Source organism: Mesoplodon mirus, assembly GCF_964341445.2.
Source record: "Mesoplodon mirus genome assembly, chromosome: 2".
Taxonomy (NCBI): Eukaryota; Metazoa; Chordata; class Mammalia; order Artiodactyla; family Ziphiidae; genus Mesoplodon; species Mesoplodon mirus.
Window position 1 is genome coordinate 188,581,605 of NC_138977.1, and position 21,503 is coordinate 188,603,107.

The 21,503-nt window shown below is 34.7% G+C and overlaps 1 protein-coding gene across 6 annotated transcripts in view; it reads left to right on the forward strand.

Annotated features, from left to right (window-relative positions):
- Positions 1-21,503, forward strand: part of PCDH15 (protocadherin related 15) — a gene marked incomplete at both ends in the record, with an annotated part of 722,972 nt that overhangs the window by 288,029 nt on the left and 413,440 nt on the right. For all 6 annotated transcript variants that reach the window (XM_082633167.1, XM_082633165.1, XM_082633166.1 and 3 more), the window contains one exon: positions 9,313-9,432. In XM_082633167.1, coding sequence (XP_082489293.1) covers positions 9,313-9,432 — 120 coding nt within the window. The remainder of the gene's footprint in view (positions 1-9,312; positions 9,433-21,503) is intronic.

Below are 21,503 nucleotides of genomic sequence, written 5' to 3' on the forward strand. Positions count from 1 at the left end.
TCCAGGAGTGGGACAGTTTATAGAATATTTCTCAATTTAGAATTACCTGATATTTCCTCATGATTATAGATTTTGTTCAGAAATACCACAAAAGTGATAGCATGTTCTTCATAGTATGTAACAAAAGAGACTCACAATATCAGTGTGTCCCATTTCTGGTAATGATAGCTTTTATCATGTTGGAAAGACAGTGTTTGCCAGGTTTTTCTACTATATTTATTCATTTTTGTATACTTAATAATTAATAAGTAATTAAAACTATTTTGTGGAAAACGACTTTAAGACTTTGTACATATCCTGTTCCTCATCAAACCTTCACCTAACATTTTTGTTAGTGATTTATGAAACATTGATTTTTTGAAAACCATTGATGAAAATGCAAATTACTGTGGTTGGATATATTTTCTTCCTTCTTTGCCCCTTGAGCATTTACTGAGTGCTTTTTCAGACATTATGCAATACACTAGCAATAAAGTTTTGATTACTAATGAAAAGGTTAGCGTGCTGAAATGGTGAATTTGGGGATTCATGAAATAATTTACTTGCTGAGAACCAACCTGTTTTCAATAGCAGTAATTATTTAATACAAGTTTTCTGAAACACAGGCACAAGCTAAATTGGATTTCTTTGTCTTTCTGTAAAATATATCAAAAGTATTTTTCCTTAGGGCCAAACATAAATTATCTTTGATGTAATACATCATCCAAATTGTATCATTTCGGATTACTGTATATCTTGGTTCTGTTATGTGCCAAATTATATTTATTTCCTCTTTCATTTCCTTTTCTTCTCAAAAGTTTCTTAATAGCAAATTGCAAAATTTTTGAAATAATATATTTCACAGTGCTTGAGAATTAACACTTCGAAGCCAGACAATCTGTGTTGCAGTCCTTATCTACCAAATATTAGAAGTATGACATCAGGCAGAAGTTCTCAGCCTTGGATTCCTTAACTGTAAAATAAATATAATAACAAAAAATAATGTTAAAAAGTTGTATTGAGGATTATAAGAGATAATGCTTTTAAAATACTTAGTATAGGTTCTGGCCATCTTACAAGTCATCTTTGCCTTGGAAGTATGCTTTTTAGAAATAGTTATATTTCTATAACTATTTTTTAAAACCAAGGGGGTCTTCGAAATGAAATGCAAAAATACATTTGTAAACAGGCAGTAATTAGTGGAACACTGTTGAGAACTTCAGCTTTTTCTCATAATGGTGAAATGTCTCTGAATCTATTCAATTTGAGCTTTCACTTTCCTGATCAAATTTTTAGTTCTGTGCTATTCTTTCACATTTCATTGTGACTATATCATCTGTTTCCATTTAATATATGTATTTTTGAACATCTGCTCTTCTCAGAGCCATTCTGGTAGATCTAAATGCACAGATGGTCTCCATGATGAAGCATAACAGAGAGATTCCATATATAGTTAAGAATATTTTCTACACATTTTATATCTGTTTTCTTTATAATTTCTAGATATAATAAGGTGATTTTTTTTAACTAGGAAATGTTTATTATATTTTAATGTATAAATAGTTTCAAACTTACAGAAACATTATAAGAATAATACAAGCTTTTTCTCCAAACCATTTGAGAGTGTTACTGAAAAGAGTCTTTCTTACCCCAAATACTTTAGTGTATATTTCCAACACATAAGGATATTCTCCCACATAACAGTACAGCCATCAGAAATCAGGAAATGAACACTGATACATTACTACTTCTGATCCATAGTTACCATTCCAGCTCCATCAGTTATCCATATAATGTCTTTCTTTTTTTCCACAGTGCATTAGTTATAAACATTTATTGAATTCATATTCAATGAAGACATTGTCCTTGGCCTCAAGGAGTTGACTATATTGGTAGTTTATAATCTTTTCTTTTTTGGTTTATAACATTATGTATTTCATGTGTTATATTTTGATTTCTGTATACACTACAGTGTGCTCACCACCTAAAGTTTAGTTTCCATCCATCACCATACTATTGACCCCCCTTTATCAATTTTGCCCTTTCTCTATCCCCTTTTTCCTTTGGTAATCATGACTCTGTTCTCTATATGTATGTGTTTGTTCTTGTTTGGTTTGTTCATTTAAATTTTTTTTTTTTTTTTTTTTTTTTTGTGGTACACGGGCCTCTCACTGTTGTGGCCTCTCCCGTTGCAGAGCACAGGCTCCGGACGTGCAGGCTCAGCGGCCATGGCTCACGGGCCTAACCGCTCCGTGGCATGTGGGACCCTCCCGGACCGGGGCATGAACCCGTGTCCCCTGCATTGGCAGGTGGACTCTCAACCACAGCGCCACCAGGGAAGCCTCCTCTAAGAGTTTTATAGTGTCTGGTCTTAAATTTGTCTTTAACCCATTTTGAGTTTATTTTTGAGTATGGTGTTAGGGAGTGTTCTAATTTCATTCTTTTACATGTAACTGTACAGTTTTCCCAGAACCACTTATTGAAGGGGCTGTCTTTTCTCCATTGTATATCCTTGCCTCCTTTGTCATAGATTAGTTGACCATAGGTGCGTGGGTTTATCTCTGGTCTTTCTATCCTGTTCCATTGATCTATATTTCTTTTTTTGTGCCAGTACTATATTGTCTTGATTATCTACATGAATTTATTTTTAAAAATTTATTCAGAGGAAATAATTTTCAATATTAATTATCTAGCTTTCATGATAAAAACAAAGTCAAGATTTTATACACAGGTGCAAAAGCTATATTATGTTAAAGGGAAAATGAAGAACATATGTAATTCCTTTATTATATTTTTCTTTTTGATTTCAATAAATCACTGCAAGATAATACCCACTGAATGTGAATTCAAGAATGTGTACTATTTGGTACTGATTCTATAAGTTTTAAGATAAACTTCAAATAGACATTTGATTTGGTTGAATGTTTAAATAAAACAAATGTTATATTAATGAGTTAATATAAAACCAACATAATGGTCATAGAAACAGTGATTTGGCCCATAATAAACTCTCAATAAATAATCACAGATTCAGAGATAATGTAATATTGCAATTGTGAGCAAAAGCTGAAGTTCTCAGTAATATGCACCTGTTTACAAATTCATCACTCCATTTCATTTGTTGGACCCCATTGGTTTTTAAATATATTACTATTTCTAAAGCATATTTGTGAGACAGGGATGACATGCAAGAGAGATTCATAAAATTACTTTTTCAGAGAAGGAAGTTAAAGGCTGAATTATAGCCAAAGCTTGAGTGACTTCTAATTTGGAAAGATTATTTTTATGGAAGATGATCTTTAGATCATGCAGTATAATTGAGAACAGCCTGAAAATAAGTGCAAGGGCAGAAGAAGACAGTAACTAATCATTTTAAAATAGGTGTATTTTCCAGAACAACATAAGTTAGAGTTCAGGAATTTACAATATCTTGTATAGATGACTATGGAATCACTGTAGATAATCTTCAAAGGACCATGGAGTATGATCAAAGTTCCAAAAGATATTATGGCCGCTGTTGCAGTTAAATCAGCAATTGTTCCATAAAGTGCTACACAATAGCCGTATAGACTTTGATGAGTTAGAAAATGGGAGATGAATCTTTACCTGTGCAAAATCAAATACTCAATTTTATTTGTTCACTGTTGAGAAACTGGATCAAGAGTGTATTAGTCAACATAACTGAAAGATACATAGATGATAGATAGATAGATAGGCTGATTGATTTAGGGATATAGCAAGGGAGATTGATCATAAGGAATTGGCTCACAAGATTATGGAGGCTGAGTGGTTCTAAGATTAGCAGTTGTCAAGCTGAAGACCCAGCTGGTATAGTTCTAGTCCAAGACCAAAAAGTCAGAGAAACAGGAGAATTGATTGTCTAAATTCCAATCTGAGTCCAAGTCTGAAGGCAAGAGAAGGCAGATGTCCTAACTTGAAGACAGTCAGGAGCAGAGAGTGAATTCTTCCTTACTAGCTTTTTGTCCTATTCAGGTCTTCAATGGATTAGATGAGGCCCACCCATGTTTGGGAGGGCAATCTGCTTTACTCAGTCTATCAATTCACATGTTAATATCATCCAGAAACACCCTCACAGACACACCTAGAATAATATTTAACAAAATATCTGGGCACCTCATGGCCCAGTCAAGTTGATGCATAAAATTAACAATTACAAGGAGGATGGATTCATGCTACAAAAATATAGGAGAAAATCATTTGTGTTTGTTCTTAAGAGAATAATTGCTGCGAAATGGCTGTCTAGTACACAGTCAGATTACAATATTTGTAACTGAAAAATAGACATGTATTAGTCCAATATAGACTTATACATAATCTTGCTCCACTAAAGACAATGTTTCTGTTTTTATAATGTCTATGAGTAGATACAGAGCACCCACTGCCATTGTTGGTGTTCTGTCATTAAATGATTATTATATGTAAATCATCATATAGTGAATTCTAGTTCAGCTTATTTAATGTCCATGACCCTTCAGAAGTTCTATCCTTTTTAGAGGGGAGGGGAAATCTAAACACTTGGATTCTTGATGAAGTATGTAAGAAAGTAATACCACACCAATTGCATTTTAAATTATTGCTTTGGGGTGCCTTTTTCTTGAGAAGGTTTTCAAAACTGGATAATATCATCATTTGTATCAATTATTTCCCAGTTCAAGTGGTGTTATTTTAGTTGTGTTTATTATAAAAAATATTTTTCTTCTGGACTCTTGTACATTTTCTCTTTAATCATTAAAGCCATTGAAGTCTATCGGAAGGCACTGGTTTAAAATATGTATAAAAAACTATTTTAGATATTCAGAATTTATATATTTTAGCATTTTATTTCTACCAAAATGTCAATTTTCATGTCATTATCTTACATGAGACTCCAAGAAATATATAATAGATATAAATGTCAGGAGATTATTGTTACCTACCAATACAAGGACATTAATGCCAGTGGCATTATCCTATCACTAAATATGTACATTTAACACAATATTATGATTAATGGAGTGCTTTCCAAGATTCATCCTGCTCAATATTTTCTTCAAAATGAACAACATACCATTTCTTTGCTGAATATAAAGTTGGCCTAGAGTGACATCAACATTATGGTAGTGTAAGATGTCCCTTCTTTAAGTCCCCACTTTGAACAAATAAAAATTAGCATCTATCTATGAACAAAAGTACCTCTGCTGTAGTTGTGGGATCCAACACCATGTGCAAAGAGACCTGGAAGTAGTTCTGCCCACCTGTGCATTGGTTAATAGACAGAGAGACCTTGGTTTGGAATTTGAACTAGCAGAAGCCATTGAACTGGCTGAGCAGTGAAATGGCCCCAACTCCTCTGGGTCATGGTCTGGGGAAACCTGGGTAATACTGACTTGGGCAGACATCTGTGGATGAAAGAGACTTTGTAAAAGTTCATTCCTCTCGAGGAGAGATTCCAGCCCTCTGTTGGAGCAACATGTGCGGGGCAGGTGTATTCATACAACGTTGAAGAGAACCCCAGATGTAAGCGGGACCAAGAAAAATATCTGCAACTCAATGACAATTACAAAAGATTTGAGGAGGTATCTGCTACATCAAATGTGAAAGCAGCCAATGCAAATCTCCAAGAAACATAAAGAATCAAAGAAACATGTCATCGCCAAAAGATAACAATTATCCTACAGTAATCTAACTCCAAAACATGGAACTTGGTGATTTACCTGATAAAGAATTCAAAATAACTGTTTTGAGAAAACTAAATGAACTACAAGGAAGCACAGAAAGACAATTCAGTGAAATTAGGAAAACAAGACATGAACAAAATGAGAAATTTAACAAACAGATAGAAATCATAAAAAAAAGAAACAAATTCTGGAGCTGAATAATTCAGTTAATAAAATGAAAAATGCAATATAGAGCATCTACAGTAGAATAGGCCAAACATATTAAATAAAGTGTTTTTAAACAGAAACAACCATTAAACAAGGTTATATATTGATTTGTTGATGAAAATGTTGTAACCAGAGGCTTGCAGGGACTTAATCCTGTATTCCCCTCAGCAATGTAATAACCTTGAATTACCCCTAGGAGCATTGGTTCAGTATTTGTTAATTCAGTGTTCATGGTGTCTTTATAGTACAGAACTACCATGGATGATGAGAATCAACTATATTTATATGAAACTGTGAATACAATACTTCTGTGGGGAAATATTTCAAGTAAGATTAGTAAGGAAAATTTTCTCTTTTTTTAGGTTGGCTCAAGCAGCTGTGGCTCACAGGATAATCAATTAACTGAGAACTGCTCACCTTTTACATTCAAATTTCTCTTATGCATCTTCTTGAAATATTGAATTTTCTGGCTTTATTTTCTTTAACTTACGTGTGCATTTATGCATTTTTCTGTATTTTCCCAGTAGTTGTATAAAATCATTTGTGGAAAAAGACATGAACTAAATAAGTAAGTGACACCCTCAGGCAGGTGCCTAAGGTGATAATCATCCCATGAATAGAATGCCCTTCAGAAAACCAAATTTATATTTCTGAGACTCATTGAAATGTTAAAGGGCACAGAACATGACCATCTGTATGGCAACTGTGCCCTGAAAATTGTAAATAATAATGTATAGGGCAACACAGGTAGAACAAACAACCTGACTGTCCTGTGAAGATTTTCAACCTCCACATAATATTTAGAAATTCAGAAAGCACTAGAGTGCCATGTCGCTGTCATAAGAATAAGTAACAGTGATATGTGTGTATTTATATATGTGACATGTGTATGTGTACATAGATATGTACATATTTTTGTTGTGTACATAGATATGTACACATTTTTGTTGGTGTATATATATATATATATATATATATATATATATATATAAAGAAAATGAATGAAATAAGTTGCTGAAATCTATTTGTTAAAACCATTTTGCATGCTCTCTCTTTTGCTTGTTTGCATCTGGTATAGGCCATTTCATTGCACCCATTTTACTCTTTCCAGACCTTCCATATTAAAACAAAATACCTTAACACTCTTTTTTCTTAGCTATTTCTCTTATATTAGCTTCAAAGATTGCAAACGCTAGCCTATATCTGAACAGGTCCACCATCCGCGCGGTAGATAATGAATAAATGTGTGTAGCTCAATTATGGATCCATTTTAACGTTGCATTTTACATGTGTACGTCTGTGTGTAGATGTTTACTTATTCCAGTAGTGAAAATGAACAATCTGTTCTAAGATGTTTGGCCTATATGTACAACATTTGTACATATGGAAGGGAGCAAAACTCACTATTAAATGCTGAACTAATAACTTGATATACTACTTGAGTCCTTTGCTGTCAACAGCTAAATACCACATTTTAAAAGTAGGGGCAGAAGTCTGTTTTCAAAAATTTCAGACACCTATTGTTCAAGTTTTTTGGTTTGTTTCCTTTTGTCTTTTGCTTGGTTTTAATTTTTTTATTTCAACTCTGTGGCACAGTTATTTACTTTGGCAACAAAGATCTTTAAATGCTCTGTTTGTTTTATTAGATATCTGGAAACAACTTGTTGGCATTGAATTTTAAATTTTCATAATTTAAAAACCAAGGCACAACTACATAGGAGTGGGTGAATTTTTATAAGAGAGAATGATGTCTTTGGGGACAGGGATTACATTAAAAAAATATTAAAATGTTGGCTTGGAAACCTTTCTGTTAACTAACATTTCCAATGGTGTGCCCACGTTCGTATATGTGCTATTAAAACCATCTCCTCTCGCTTTATCCTCAGTTCTCTTTGAGCTGCAGAAAGTCAAAGTTTGCCTTTAAAAGCTGCCTGCCAGGAGAGCTGACTTTATAAATATGCTACTTTGTACTCACAGTTCCCCAAAGCATGGGCTTCCCAAAGCACAGTTTTAAAATCACTTCTTTAATCATAATTGTATTATTTTTCTAAATCAGAGGTTGCAAACTTCTGTGGTTGCTGTGCCAAAGGACTTATGAGGGGGGACATTAAATTCATAGTTTAATTCTCAAATCTGTTGCTGACTTTAGAACCAAGAGATTTCTTATAAAATTAGAACATTAGAAGATGTAGTAACATTGGCTCCATATTTCATTATGGCAAGAATTCGCTGAGGCTGAGTAGCAGCTACTATTTTAGAGGGGGAAGTGTTCCCCAGTTGCCATCATTCCCATTAGACTTGCTTCACTCTTTTACATTGCCTGATATCCCTCCAGTTATCTGGGTCTGTAGCCCCTGAAAATAGAAGTAAATGAGATAACGCCTTCTTTTTCTCTCTGAAACTATTTCTCCATGAAGGAATCCCATTTAAAACCTAACAAAACATATCTCAGAATAAAATTTAAAAGTCTGTGTTCTGTAGAGGCACAAAGCTTATGTTTATTGACTAAATTCATTTATTCATTGTGACAGTGTGATGATTAGAGAAGTAAAGTATAAAATATAAGAGTAATGAAAAGGGTGCCATGTTCTGACGTGGGGTAGGGAAATTCTGTCAGGAATGGCTTAGAAGAAGGCAATACTTAATTAAGTTGAAATGTAACTAATGAGAAGGATCCCAGTTAAAGCTTGAAGACAGGACTCTGGATGTAGGAATACAAAGACCTGCAAGTAAGAGAAAACAACAGTGATTCTCTGTTGGAGATCAATAAGAAATAAAGCTAGATGCTCAGGCCAAATGTGAAATCATGGTCTTATATGCCATTTTATGTTTTGTTGTTGTTTTAATCCAAAATGAAAAGATATTACAATTTCTCCAGTTCTGTCACACGATGGCTTTCTACTTAACCAATACTACAAGCACTAAAGAAAATCCCAGCTTTCTCTCTCCTCTGATAGACAGGGAATCCATTGTCTCCAACTCTCTCCCTTAAATTTGCCACTTGCATGTAATTACCAACTGGATTTCACTGATCTCTCTGAAATGGTTTTTGATTTTAAAATAAAGTAACTAATTCCTTCTTACAGTTTAAATCCTAGTTTGTAGATAACTTAATGCATCAAGGTTTTTTTAAGGAGGAACAGCAGATGCATTTCTCCATAGGAACTAAGATGCTAATGATCATAAATTGGTCCAAATGCGCTTCACACTGAATCAGGGCCTTCTATTTCTTTATCCAAAGCAAGGACCATGACGTTGGAAATTTCAGACTTTATAGGAACTCATGTGTTTGCAAGTGTTCTTTTGAAATACTTCAGATCTCTGGTTGTGGACAACTGCCTGCTTTTTTCCTTTGTGTAATAAATGTCTGTTTTTTGTGCCAGGACACTTCTGGTGTGCTGTTGATCAAATGAGAGTTGACAGTTTTTCTTTTGTTTTTTTTTTTCAGCTCACTCCAGTTGGCACCACAGTATTTACAGGATTTTCAGGAGACAATGGAGCTACAGACATAGATGATGGCCCAAATGGACAGATAGAATATGTTATTCAGTATAATCCAGATGATCCGGTATGTAAATATCTACTTGCAATGTGAGTTCACTATAAGGAATAAAATTAATATTTACTTCAGCTGACATTTATTATATTTCTCAATTACTCAGTTCCTGGAACCACATTAGTAATCATACTATTATTAATAACTATCTCAAAATTACATTTTAAAAAAATATTTGTGCTATACTTATAAAAGCTAGTTCTTGGTGAGTTTTGTAGGTAAAAGTTTAAAATGTATTCATAGGTATAATATGTCATTTTTATTCAATTTCCATTATGTTAGTGGACTCCTAAGCATTCTAAGTAAATCATTGGACATGATATTACCAATGTGATGTGTATGCTTTATGGAACTTGCAAATTAATACCATCACTGCCCCTTCTCCACCAATGAAACCTGAGGTAGAAAAGAGGACAAAGCCTCTAGCAATAGGTTTTTCAGTTTTTGGTTTTTTTGCATTAGACAGTGGGGCTTCTACATTGTACCTTAGGCTGTGAAATTATTTTTCCCAATGATATAGTATATGTAACACAAATAAAAAGAATTGTTTTCTTGAAGCTAGAGCTGGAAGTCCTACCTGCCATCTTTCCCTTCCTCTTTTCCCAGAGGCAGCTTCTCAGAACACCAAGGGCTCCCCAAAGCATAGTTTTAAAATCACTTAAGTGACTTTTTAAATTAATGCTTCTCCTTTAGGTTTAATATTAGGAATATAAAAGTGGTGAAGTTAACATTGTATCTTTGTTTTTAAATTATATATTTCTTATATAAACTTTAAACAATCAAAAACAACCTGTTGAACTTTCAGAGACTAAGAGCTCTCAGTAAGATCTACCTCACCAATTGATTGTGAAAACTAAGTGAATTGTGAATGCATTTCCTCATCTTATTCTCACAAATCGATTAGTTAGTAGTAGTATCTCTATCACATAGAAGCGAACACAGGTTCATAGGTAACGTGACCTGCCTGGTAACACACACCCACCTCTAAGCTGGAGAGTCAGGACTCGATTTCAGAGTAATATGTGCTCCACTCTTCCTCTGTTGTGCTCTAAGAAAATAGTTGCAGCACTTGAGTTAAAATTTTCAAAAAAATTTTAAAAACAAAACAAAAGGCCCATGGGTATAGCAGGGTCAAGGGAAGATTTGGAGGGATTTTGTTTTTGTTTTTCCTCTAAAATGTATGCCTCCACATGTTTATAGACAGAGGTAATGAAACCGAGAGATGGGGAGATGATGAGAATGTGACAGCAAAGGACAATAAGTATGAGGGGTTACACAGAAGTCGAATGGAAAAGATCAAAGAAACAGCAGAAGGGAAAAGGGCAAGAGAAACATTTTTTTTTTAAGTAGAAATAGGCAGCTGACTATACAGAATATTTCTAAACCATTTATTTTCTTTACTATTTAGATTTTTAAAATAATTAATTGTATGTGTGTGTCATGTTTCTAGCTTATATTTTATGAAGGTCATTTCCTAATCTTTACTCCTCAAGCTGTAAAAATGAAACTCCAAAAAAGTATAGAATGACCAGGCCATGTATTTTAGGGAAATATTTATTACATTGCATTAAAAAAAAAAAAAAAAAAAAAAAAAAAACCTACCCAAGGATTAGATATAGTGGGAGACAGAAATGTATTACTTGGAATTTATCTTTTAGAAGTTTTGTGAGGCTGAAATTCCTTGTTAGCTATGCAGTAATTCCTTCTGGATGCTTCCCCCTTTCAGAGATTTCCGGGCTTGGCGTGAAATATAATATGTACCTTTTACTACCTACAGATTGAATAAACCAATCATTCACATGCAGTTTCCAAATTGCGAAAGAAGAAAAAAAAATGTACTTTAGCAAGCTAGTGCTACTATGGAATAATGAAAGAAATTCTCTGGGCATGGTAATAATTCAGTGAGGCAAAAGAATAAGACATCATGACGGCACTTAAGTTAGGGTATATTGGAAGAGAAAGCATTAACCAAGCCACATCCTTACAGAGAGAATCCATCTTTAATCATCATAGAGAGTTAATGCAAACCTCAATGCCAGTTTCTTCTCTTATAAAATCTCTGAGAAAGAGCTATCTGATGATTTTTATATTCTTAAATTGTTAAATCTCTAGAAATTCTGCTTATAATTAATAGCATCATAATATTATCCTGCTTATTTCTTAGAGTTAAAACAAACTTGTATGTATTACAAATATATGTAACCTGAAAATGTGGCCCCCTCTGGCTTTTGCAACCACAATTAAAATTTTCTTTAAAATTAGTCTCACACTGTATGGTAAGTAGTAAAAGGTGTAGATTGGTCTGTTCTACTTAAAAATCTCAGGGTATTATTTTTTTTCCCCAGGGTATTTTTTGTTTTGTTTGTTTCCATCTGATGCTATGTTATTCATTAGCAGAAATCACAAATTAGTGACCTGGAGTTTCATTCAACTCACAAAATTTTGTTTGGCCACAAATTATTTTAAATAATTTCTGAGCCAAAATCTAAAAATCATGGAATTCCACATTCAAATTTAGTTTTCTCTTCTCTCTTAAGAAATAGATGTATGACAACCCTGGTCCTGATTTCCAATAAGACAGCATCAGCTAGAGTTGAATTAATGTTTTCCCATTAAGCAAACTTCTGTCACTCAGACAATATATGTATATCCATTTTTACCCTCATGACTTCACTCATTTACATTATCCAAGTCATCCTTGTAGAAATTTATGAATGTAACTTCTGCCTTACTGTAATACAAAGTATGGGTTTTTTTTTTTTGTTTTTTGGGGTTTTTTTGTGGTATGCGGGCCTCTCACTGTTGTGGCCTCTTCCATTGCGGAGCACAGGCTCTGGACGCACAGGCTCAGCAGCCATGGCTCACCGGCCTAGCCGCTCAGCGGCATGTGGGATCTTCCCTGACCGGGGCACGAACAAGTGTCCCCTGCATCGGCAGGCGGACTCTCAACCACTGTGCCACCAGGGAAGCCCCAAAGTATGTTTTAATTAATTCTTCCCATCACTTTAAACACTGGCCTCTTGTGTTTCTGATAAGAGAAGACAATGGAAATTTGAATTATGTTTCCAGTATGTAATGTGCCATTTTTCTTTGACTGTTTTCAAGATTTTTATTTTAATTTTGAGTGCTTGGCAACTTGACCATGGGAGCATGCCAATGTAGAGTTTTCTTTGTAATTGTCTTTTTTTAAGGGGGTTTGCTGAACTTTAATCTCTGAATTTGTCTTTCACCAGTTAAAGAAATTATCAGACACTATTATTTAATATTTTCATGACATTTCCCTGACTCTTCTCCCTCTGAGACTCCAATTACAGGCATATTAGGCATTTAAATACTGTTCCACAGGTACAGGCTCTGTTCACATATTTTCAACATTTTTTAATCACTTGGTTGCAAGCTGGGTGTTTACTGTTGATCTATATTCAAAGTTATAGTGTTCTCTGCCATCTCCATTCTATTCTTAAAACTATCCAATGTATCCAATTGTCTCTTTTTATTTATTATTTTTTAAATTTCAGATAGTATAACCTTCAGGTCTAAATTTTCCATATTTTTATAGTTTTTATAGTTTGTAATTTTTGGTGAGTTTCCCATCATTTCATTTATAGTGAGCATATTGTTTTTACACCTCTAAAAATAGGCATTGTTATAATAGCTGCTTTAAAAATCCTTGTCTGCCTGTCTAACTTTGGTCTTCCATTGATTTTCTCTCTTCTTGAGAAGGGATCACATTTTCTTGTTCATTATATGTCAAATTGTTCTGGACTCTATCCTGGATACTGTGAATGTTGTATTGTGGAGAGACTCTTGATTCTGTTATACTACTCTGAAGAGATTTGTTTGTTTTTAACTTTAGCAGAGAACTTGGTTGCATTCAAACTGGAAACTCTTTCTCTTGGGTGCAGTTCAATTTTCAATTCAGTATATATATTTTTTCTTAGTTGATCTGCTTGTAGTCGACCCCATACAGGTTTGGTTTCAAGATCAACTAGGGATCTGGACATAACTTATGCATGAAATTTTGTTCCTTCCCTTTCTGGCTCTCTCCTTTATAATATCCATCCCCCCTCACTTTCTGTCAGCTTTGGTTGTCCCAGAATCTATCCCTTTATGTCAGAAAGACTTCGGGCTTTCTATCAGAGTTTTAACTGCCCCCTCAAGGTGCCAAATCACTCTTCCCTCAGGCCAAATACCCAAGACGGGAGACTCACCCATGTTGTCTTTTCTTTCAAGTGTCTAATCTCCTCCAGAATATGCCTGCTTTTCTTATCTCTCCAGGGATGCAGGGATGTCAGGTATTTTTGTTTGCTTGTTTTGTACTTTGTCCAGAGTTCACAGGTGTTATTTGTGGGAAGATTTAGTCCAGTGGGTCTTAGCCATATAGAAACAGAACACTTTATACCCAATGAGTTTCTTTCTTCAATATACCTTTAGAAGACTAGTACTCTTACTCATTTTTGCTTCTGAACCACATTTAGGGCTTTCCTAAATATTAGGCAATAGCAGCAATGATAGAAGTATTTCAAAGTTTTAACAGCAAAAAAAGAACATACATTTATTTATTCCATGATTGTGGATCTACAGTGATAAATTGTCAACTAGTTTACTACCAGCACTATTTTGTAACCAGAAACACTGACATTTCAAATCAACTTCAGGATGGTTTCATTTATCTCTGTCCATTAAAAAAGAGGATAACTCTTTCCAACAAAAGAACATAAGTGAGGATACCCTCATATTAATGTGTTCCTAAATATCAGAGAAGTAAAAATATAATATCACTTAAAATTATTGACTCATCACATGTAGTAGTTACCAATTACCCGTACTATATGTCACCACCAATCCTTTAGACAAGGCTTGGTAATTAGCATAATGTATTAGTTATCTACTGTTGGATGGCAAACTTAGTGCTTTAAAACAACACACTTTCATTTTGTTCAGTTTCTGCGGCTTAAGAGTCTGGACATAGCTAAGCTGAACTGCTTAGGTTCTCATGTGGTTACAATCTACATGTTGCCCAGATTAGTTCTCATTGGAGGTTTGAGTAGGGAAGAATCCCCTACCAATTAAACTCAGACTGCTGTTAGAATTAATTCCTTTATTGTTGTAGGACAGAGGGCCTTGGCCTCTTGCTATATGTTGGCTGGAGTCTGCTCTCAACTCTTAAAAACCACCCTTAGTTCCTTGACTGCTTACTTCCTTATACCTGCAAGGAGAGTATCTAGAGCTAGTTTTCAAGATGGAGTCTTATATGACATAAGGCAATCACAAGAGTGACAGTTTGGGGCCTCCCTGGTGGCGCAGTGGTTGAGAGTCCGCCTGCCGATGCAGGGGATACGGGTTCGTGCCCCGGTCTGGGAGGATCCCATATGCCGCGGAGCGGCTGGGCCCGTGAGCCATGGCCGCTGAGCCTGCGCGTCCGGAGCCTGCGCGTCCGGAGCCTGTGCTCCGCAACGGGAGAGGCCACAGCAGTGAGAGGCCCGCATACCGCAAAAAGAAAAAAAAAAAAAAGAGTGACAGTTTGTCACCTGTGCCATATCCTATTGGTTAGAAGCAAGTCAGAGGTCCTTCCCACGCTCAAGGGGAGGGGATTAAACAAAGGTATGAGTTGCTCATCAGCAAGTGGGGATAGAGAGGGCTCCCTTAAGAATCTGTCATACCTACTATAATGTTCAGCATTATTATCATCATTTTGAATGTCGTATAAACTGATCTACTTTGGAAAAGCACTTTTGAGTCTTTTTGTTTAAGTTTGTGGGGAAAAAAATAGAGGAAATGAAGGTTCTATTCTGATTTTAATAGAGGATAAATTGAAAATAATCATTTGCATTATTAGGATCTTTTTTACCATACCTGTATTTCCTTTATGATGTAGATGAACAATTATACTAGGAGATGTGGAATAAATAAGAATCAGACATTTTTTTTTACTATCCAAAATAAAATTAAAAAAATTAAATTGCCAAATGTTGTAAGCTCTTCACTGAAACAAAGCACTTTTATTTAACCTATTAACAAAATCAGAAGAGTTTAAATTGCACTTTTTTTTGCCATTGTTTTTATTGAATTTTATCTAGAATAAAGAAAGAAGAAGTTTGGGGATGAAGAACTGCTTAACTGATTAACCAAATTTAAAGTGAAAGCATTTGTGTTATTTTCCAAAACTTTCTGGCTCTTCCTCTTTTTGGAGACATGCCAGAAGTGAACTTTTTTGGGTTGGAGAAAATTCCTTGCTCTGGCTAATGAGATATGGGTCCAAAGAATCAAATACAAGTCACCATTTCCCCTCCCACTGCTGCAGTGATTGGAGAAAAACATGTTGAGGTGAAACATGCATTAGCCCGAGTCCCTGAATGGAAACATAAACAGAGCCCACTTTCTGACATGTGTTAGTGTAGATATGTAGAATGGGTAAGAAATAAAAAATTCTAGTGTTAAAACATTCTATTAATTTGGGAGTTTTATTCTTGCATCATAACCTATCCTTTCTCGTCTGATATTTTCAGATGAAAATAATTTAGTAAATACCTCATTATTGGTGTCCGCTAGAGAGTGAACTAAGAGGATTTGTACTATGCTCATCACAGTTACTGTAAAATACTATTTTTTTGTGCCTTCATGGTAATAAAAAGTAAGGCCATCTATAATACACTGAACTAATTATATTTTAAAACATGAAAAGAAAAGAAAGGAAAAAGAAAGATTCAAGGAAAAAAAGAGAATAATTTGTCATGTATTGTGTGGAATTTTTCATTTTGGGGAGTTTATTTTATTTGGAAAAAGGAAATTATTAATATAATAGGTATTATTTGGATATTTTATTTTTTAAATTTATTTAACACCTTTATTGGAGTATAAATGCTTTACAATGTTGTGTTAGTTTCTGCTTTATAACAAAGTGAATCAGTTATACATATACATATATCCTCATATCTCTTCCCTCTTGTGTCTCCCTCCCTCCCTTCCCATCCCACCCCTCTAGGTGGTCACAAAGCATGAGCTTTGTGAACACTTGTGTTTAATTAGGTCATTGCCTAAAGTCCTTCTTTGGGTAAAACTTTGAACCCAGGTAGTTTAACTGTGAGCCTGTGACATTTTAAATTTACAACATATGTACTTTTGAAGCCAAATAGAAACTTCTAAATACAATTTCCTACGAAATTGGTTAGAAGAAGGTGACATGAACTGCACTGTAATCTTTCCTTTACCCCTAAATGTGCATATACATATTTGTGTGTGTTTATGTGGCAGGGAAGAATGAGTGTGTATGAAGTAGAGAAACAATTATCAGAGTGTTGGTATTCTACTAGGAGCAAACTAATGTTGCTGCTCAAATCATAGTCCCTTTTGAGTAGACAAGGGCTACATGATCTTACTTAATCCTCCACTTTTCACTTCAGGTAATTCAGATTAGGGGAGTCACACCAAACGATGGATGGTTCAGCAGCTAATGGCATGGTGGCCTGATTAATCTGTGACAAGCTTAAGACCAAATAGAGACTGATTAGGACACAGAGTTGGTGCTGTTTATTCAAACTAAGAGATAAAGTCACAGTCCTGTTCAACATGAACAAATGGGGAAAGTCTGAAGAGAGAGAGAGAGATTAGAGGTGATGAAGGAAGAGAGAGAGGGGAGAGAGAGATTCCAAAAAAATGTAGAAAAACAATAATAAGAGAACTTAACAGCCTCTGAAAGACTGAAAAATGTTTTCCTTGTTACCTAAGTTCCCATCACTTCCCAGTTGCAGGCCCAGTAAAGCATATTTGTACTTTGGTTCTATCATTAGATAACCAGGAAAATAGATATACATGTATATGTGTATGTGTGTGTCTGTGTGTGTGCAGGTCTCAAAAATAAATCTCTCTTCTTTTGAACTGAATTTCTAGTCCTTACAGTTGAATGGATAATATCAAAAACAGTATTTGTAAATATAGCATAGGTATGAGAAACCAAACAGAATCTTTTCTGCTTATTAGAAAATTATGAATTACCAGAGTTCTCAGCTGAGAACAAATAACACTAAGTACCTCATATTCCATTTCCAGATAATCTCCAACTGTGGGGCCCAACCGCTCCTTACAGGACTAGCAGAGAGGTGTCATTTTATCTACGCTGGTACTAATTCAGCTTCCCACAGGTTAATAAAGAGGGCTGTGGGGGGATGGAATCAATTCTGGAGAAACACGGAATTGTTAGTGTCAACATTCCATCTCCCTTCTTTGCTTAAGTCAGTGTGAGTGTATGTGTGAAGGGAGGGCACTACACATGCCTCCTACATTTTTTCTCATCCTTCCAACAGTGATAAAATCATTTAAACTGCCCTATGCCCTCATTTACTAAATGGAGAATTGCCCGTTTTCTGACAGTTACTGAGACACCAAACTGCCAGGGAGTTGTGAATGGACCTTTCCTGATGGAGAGCAGATGTTTGGGGCCTGTGGGTATTAAGAGGCTTAGTCATTATTGGAATGACCTGATTAACACTGGGCAGGTAGAGGTCAGCATTTAAATTCTCATCACCCAAAGAAACAAGTGCTAGTTTGTGCTTTACAGAGCAGTGTCCAAAATTAACAGAAAGAGGGTCAGGGCCTTATTTCCAAAAAATGTAGGTTGCTTAAGAAAAAGGATATGACTGTGTTCCTACACCCCTATTCTTTGTTGATGAACCAAATCTCTAAGGATGAGAGGAGAGGAAAATAAATGGTAGAGAAAGGGAGGGTGCAGACTCTACCTCCCTTTCCACCTCAAACAGTTCTTTGACAAGAGTATAAGACTGAGATACTCTTGATACACTGATACACACGCACACTCACACACACATATATCTATATCAGAGTTATGGGATCCTTCTGACATATTATTTATTATTAAAGGAATCAGATTGAATTAGAAAAGCACAATTTTAGTAATTACTAAAATCGCAAAATATTAAATGCTCAACATGTTATTACCTTTGAGAGTCTTCACTCAAATTATATTTAAAAGTTCATCCCAATCTAACATCAAGTCAATTTGTTAACCTAACACAACTAGCTCCAAAATAAAGAAAAATGAAATAATTATCCATCTTAAAAATGTATTATAGGAGCTTATTATTGAGTTGAGATCACAAGCAAATGCCAAAACTCTTATATGCTTAACTTAGTCCTCTCTATCTTCTATTCTAGTGTTTCTCAAAGTAAAACCTAAAGTTTCTACATGAGAATCACCCAAGAGTTTTGTTAGAAATACAGACTTCTGAGAATTTCTGGAATTTGGAGGAATAGACTTGGAATCTGCAATCTAAGTGATACATTTCTATGATCCTTATATAGTCTAAACTTTGAAAATCATTGTCACATTGCCTTATCATATAATTTTTAAAAACAACTATATTTTCTTACTAAATTTTGCTCTTTTTTTCCTCCTTAGGTAGAGCTTTAGAAATAGCATTACAGCAGGGCATTTACTTTGAGTTGATCTAATCCAATATTCTTTTTCCTAGAGGAAAAATAAAGAGCACCCTAAACATTTATCCATACTTTGTTTCTAATTTTTCTCATGATTATTATTCTGTTTTTTCAAGACAGAATGGATACTTTATAAATACTTGTTTCATTAATAAATTAGTTAATTTTAACACAAAGGCTTTTCATATGCAGTAATTTATAAACAACATTGATCATAAAGCAGATATTCTCCTTATGTTTCTTGGAACATAAGTATTTATGAAACTCCTAGCAAAATTAAAATCTCAGATATCTATAAAAGATGGACTTAGCTAATAAGAATTAGATTTAATTAAAAAATGTTTTTAAGAACAATCTAATCCTTAATTACTAACTACAATGCTTGTAATAATTCTACAAATATCCAATAAAAATTATCAACTAAAATAGGATCACAAACATCCATTATGTTACTTGGTTAGAAACATAAATGTAAACATTTCCACATCATAGACTGAGATCCTTGAGAAATCTGTGAGGGAAAGCAGAAAATACACAAATAACAAATGCTGTTTGAAAAAAATAATGTAACATAAGAGCAAAGATTTAATCCTAAATTGGATGACAAAGAATATTTTACCGAATAAGATTTGCAGGATTTATAATCCAGAGAAATGAGGGATAGAATGTTTAGGCAGGAGAAAATTAAAAACAAATGTCACCTGCAAAGAGTCATGGCATAAATGGAAAAGAGAGGGGACTACATGATGAGGACACATAGGCAGGAGATAATCATGTATCAAAGTGCTTTCAGCTGCAAATAATAGAAAACTGAATTTAAAGTGACTTTGCCAACAAAGTCATATATTATCTCTTGTAACAGGTTGTTCAGAGAAGGGGAGGTATCAGGATTTGTTAAGCAACTCAGAGATATCACAGAGCCAGCTTCTTTCCATTTTCTGCTCTTCCATTTTCAGCATTTTTTTTTACTTCTAGTTTAACTGTTTCAATAGTTCCAAAATGGCTGCTGATGGTTGCAGGTTTTACATCCTTATAGAAGCATCTGTAAGCAGAGAAGGGAACACTTTTTTTGTCTCTCTCTCTCTTTACCATTAAGAAAAATTCTTCAGATTATTTAGAGTTAGATCTCACGTACATTTCCAAAACAATCACTGGCAAAGAGTGTGGATTTTCCATGGTAGGATTAGATTGTCAAAACTCACCCCACTTAGGGGCATAGCCTCCCCTAAAGCACAAAGCCACCAATTATCTGAACTCATTTGGAGTTATGACTCCAAGGATGAGGTGGCGTTTTGGTAAGTAATGCACCGTATATTTCATAAACATGCTAGAATTGATATATGTCTCTACAGTTATTGAGTCTTTGAAAGTTAACAACCCTATAACAACACACTGAGTTGTGTTTTACAGTGTATATGGCAATTATTAACTAAAGTATTCCCCATAACTAACTTAGATGTTTAGATTAAACGATTTTTACTCTCCCTGGCATAGTTTAGAGTCCCGCAGTGTTTAAATAGGCAAAAATTTAGGGAAAATGTCAAACACCTGTTTTTAATTGTAAATATCTTTTATGGCACATTTTCTATATTTATGTTTTAAAATGTTACTTTTTAAATGACTGAATCCAAGAAAGACCTGCAAAACCATTTGCATGAACACAGAATAAATCATTAAAAAATATCTATCAATTGTATACTGTGTGTGTGTGTACTAGAAAGAGAGGGGGTCACGGAAGGAGGGAGAAAAAGATGGAGAGGGAGAGATCACAACTCTAGATATTGAAGGTTAATTTGCCCACATTCCCCCAAATGAACTTGAGATAGAAGATTTGAGTCAGCTGTTCTCTCATTAACTCTGTTTCTAAGTAACTCCCCTTGTGTCAGCTGAGTGTATAAACAGACACAGACAGGCATGCACACACTCTTTCTTCCTTCCCTTCCCCTCTTCTTCTGCTTTCTTCCTCCTGCTTTGCCTCTCCCCCACCTCCTCCTCCTTTTTCTGAAGTAAGAATCTAAGTATTTCATCTGCTGCCCACAATCACATGCACGCCTACCACTACACAAAACAATCAACCAAAAAAGTTCCAATACTAAAAGTAAAACTGATTTGTTGTCATAATTTAGAGACCATTTTATCAGTCTTCAAAATGGCACTAAAACACAAAAGTGATGTAAAGTCTTTTTAAGGCTGAGAGACAGATCTTATAAATTATATTCCCTTGAGGAATGACTATACTGTCTTACAGTGAGGGCTGCTCATGCCAAAGCAGTATTGCTGGAAGGCACTTTGGAAGTTGCCCTTATAACCTGCATGTTGCCAAGAAGAAACTCAACCCCTGTCAGGATAGGAGACTTAACTAATGAACAGCAGTTTTGAGGCTTGGAAAAACAAATAAAACAAAACAAACAAAAAACAACCTACAGCACATTCTTTTTCACAAAAACACAAAGTTTCAAGTTAATAGTTGTATTTAATACAGTACTTGAAAATACTGAGAATACAGAATGGGCACCAATGTCGAAAAGGGATATTATGTAGAAATCACAAATTGCAATCTTTGAACTCTTTGGTGATTAAAAAAATTGTGAAAAGATAATATGGTAATAGGAAAGATTTTTCAGATATCT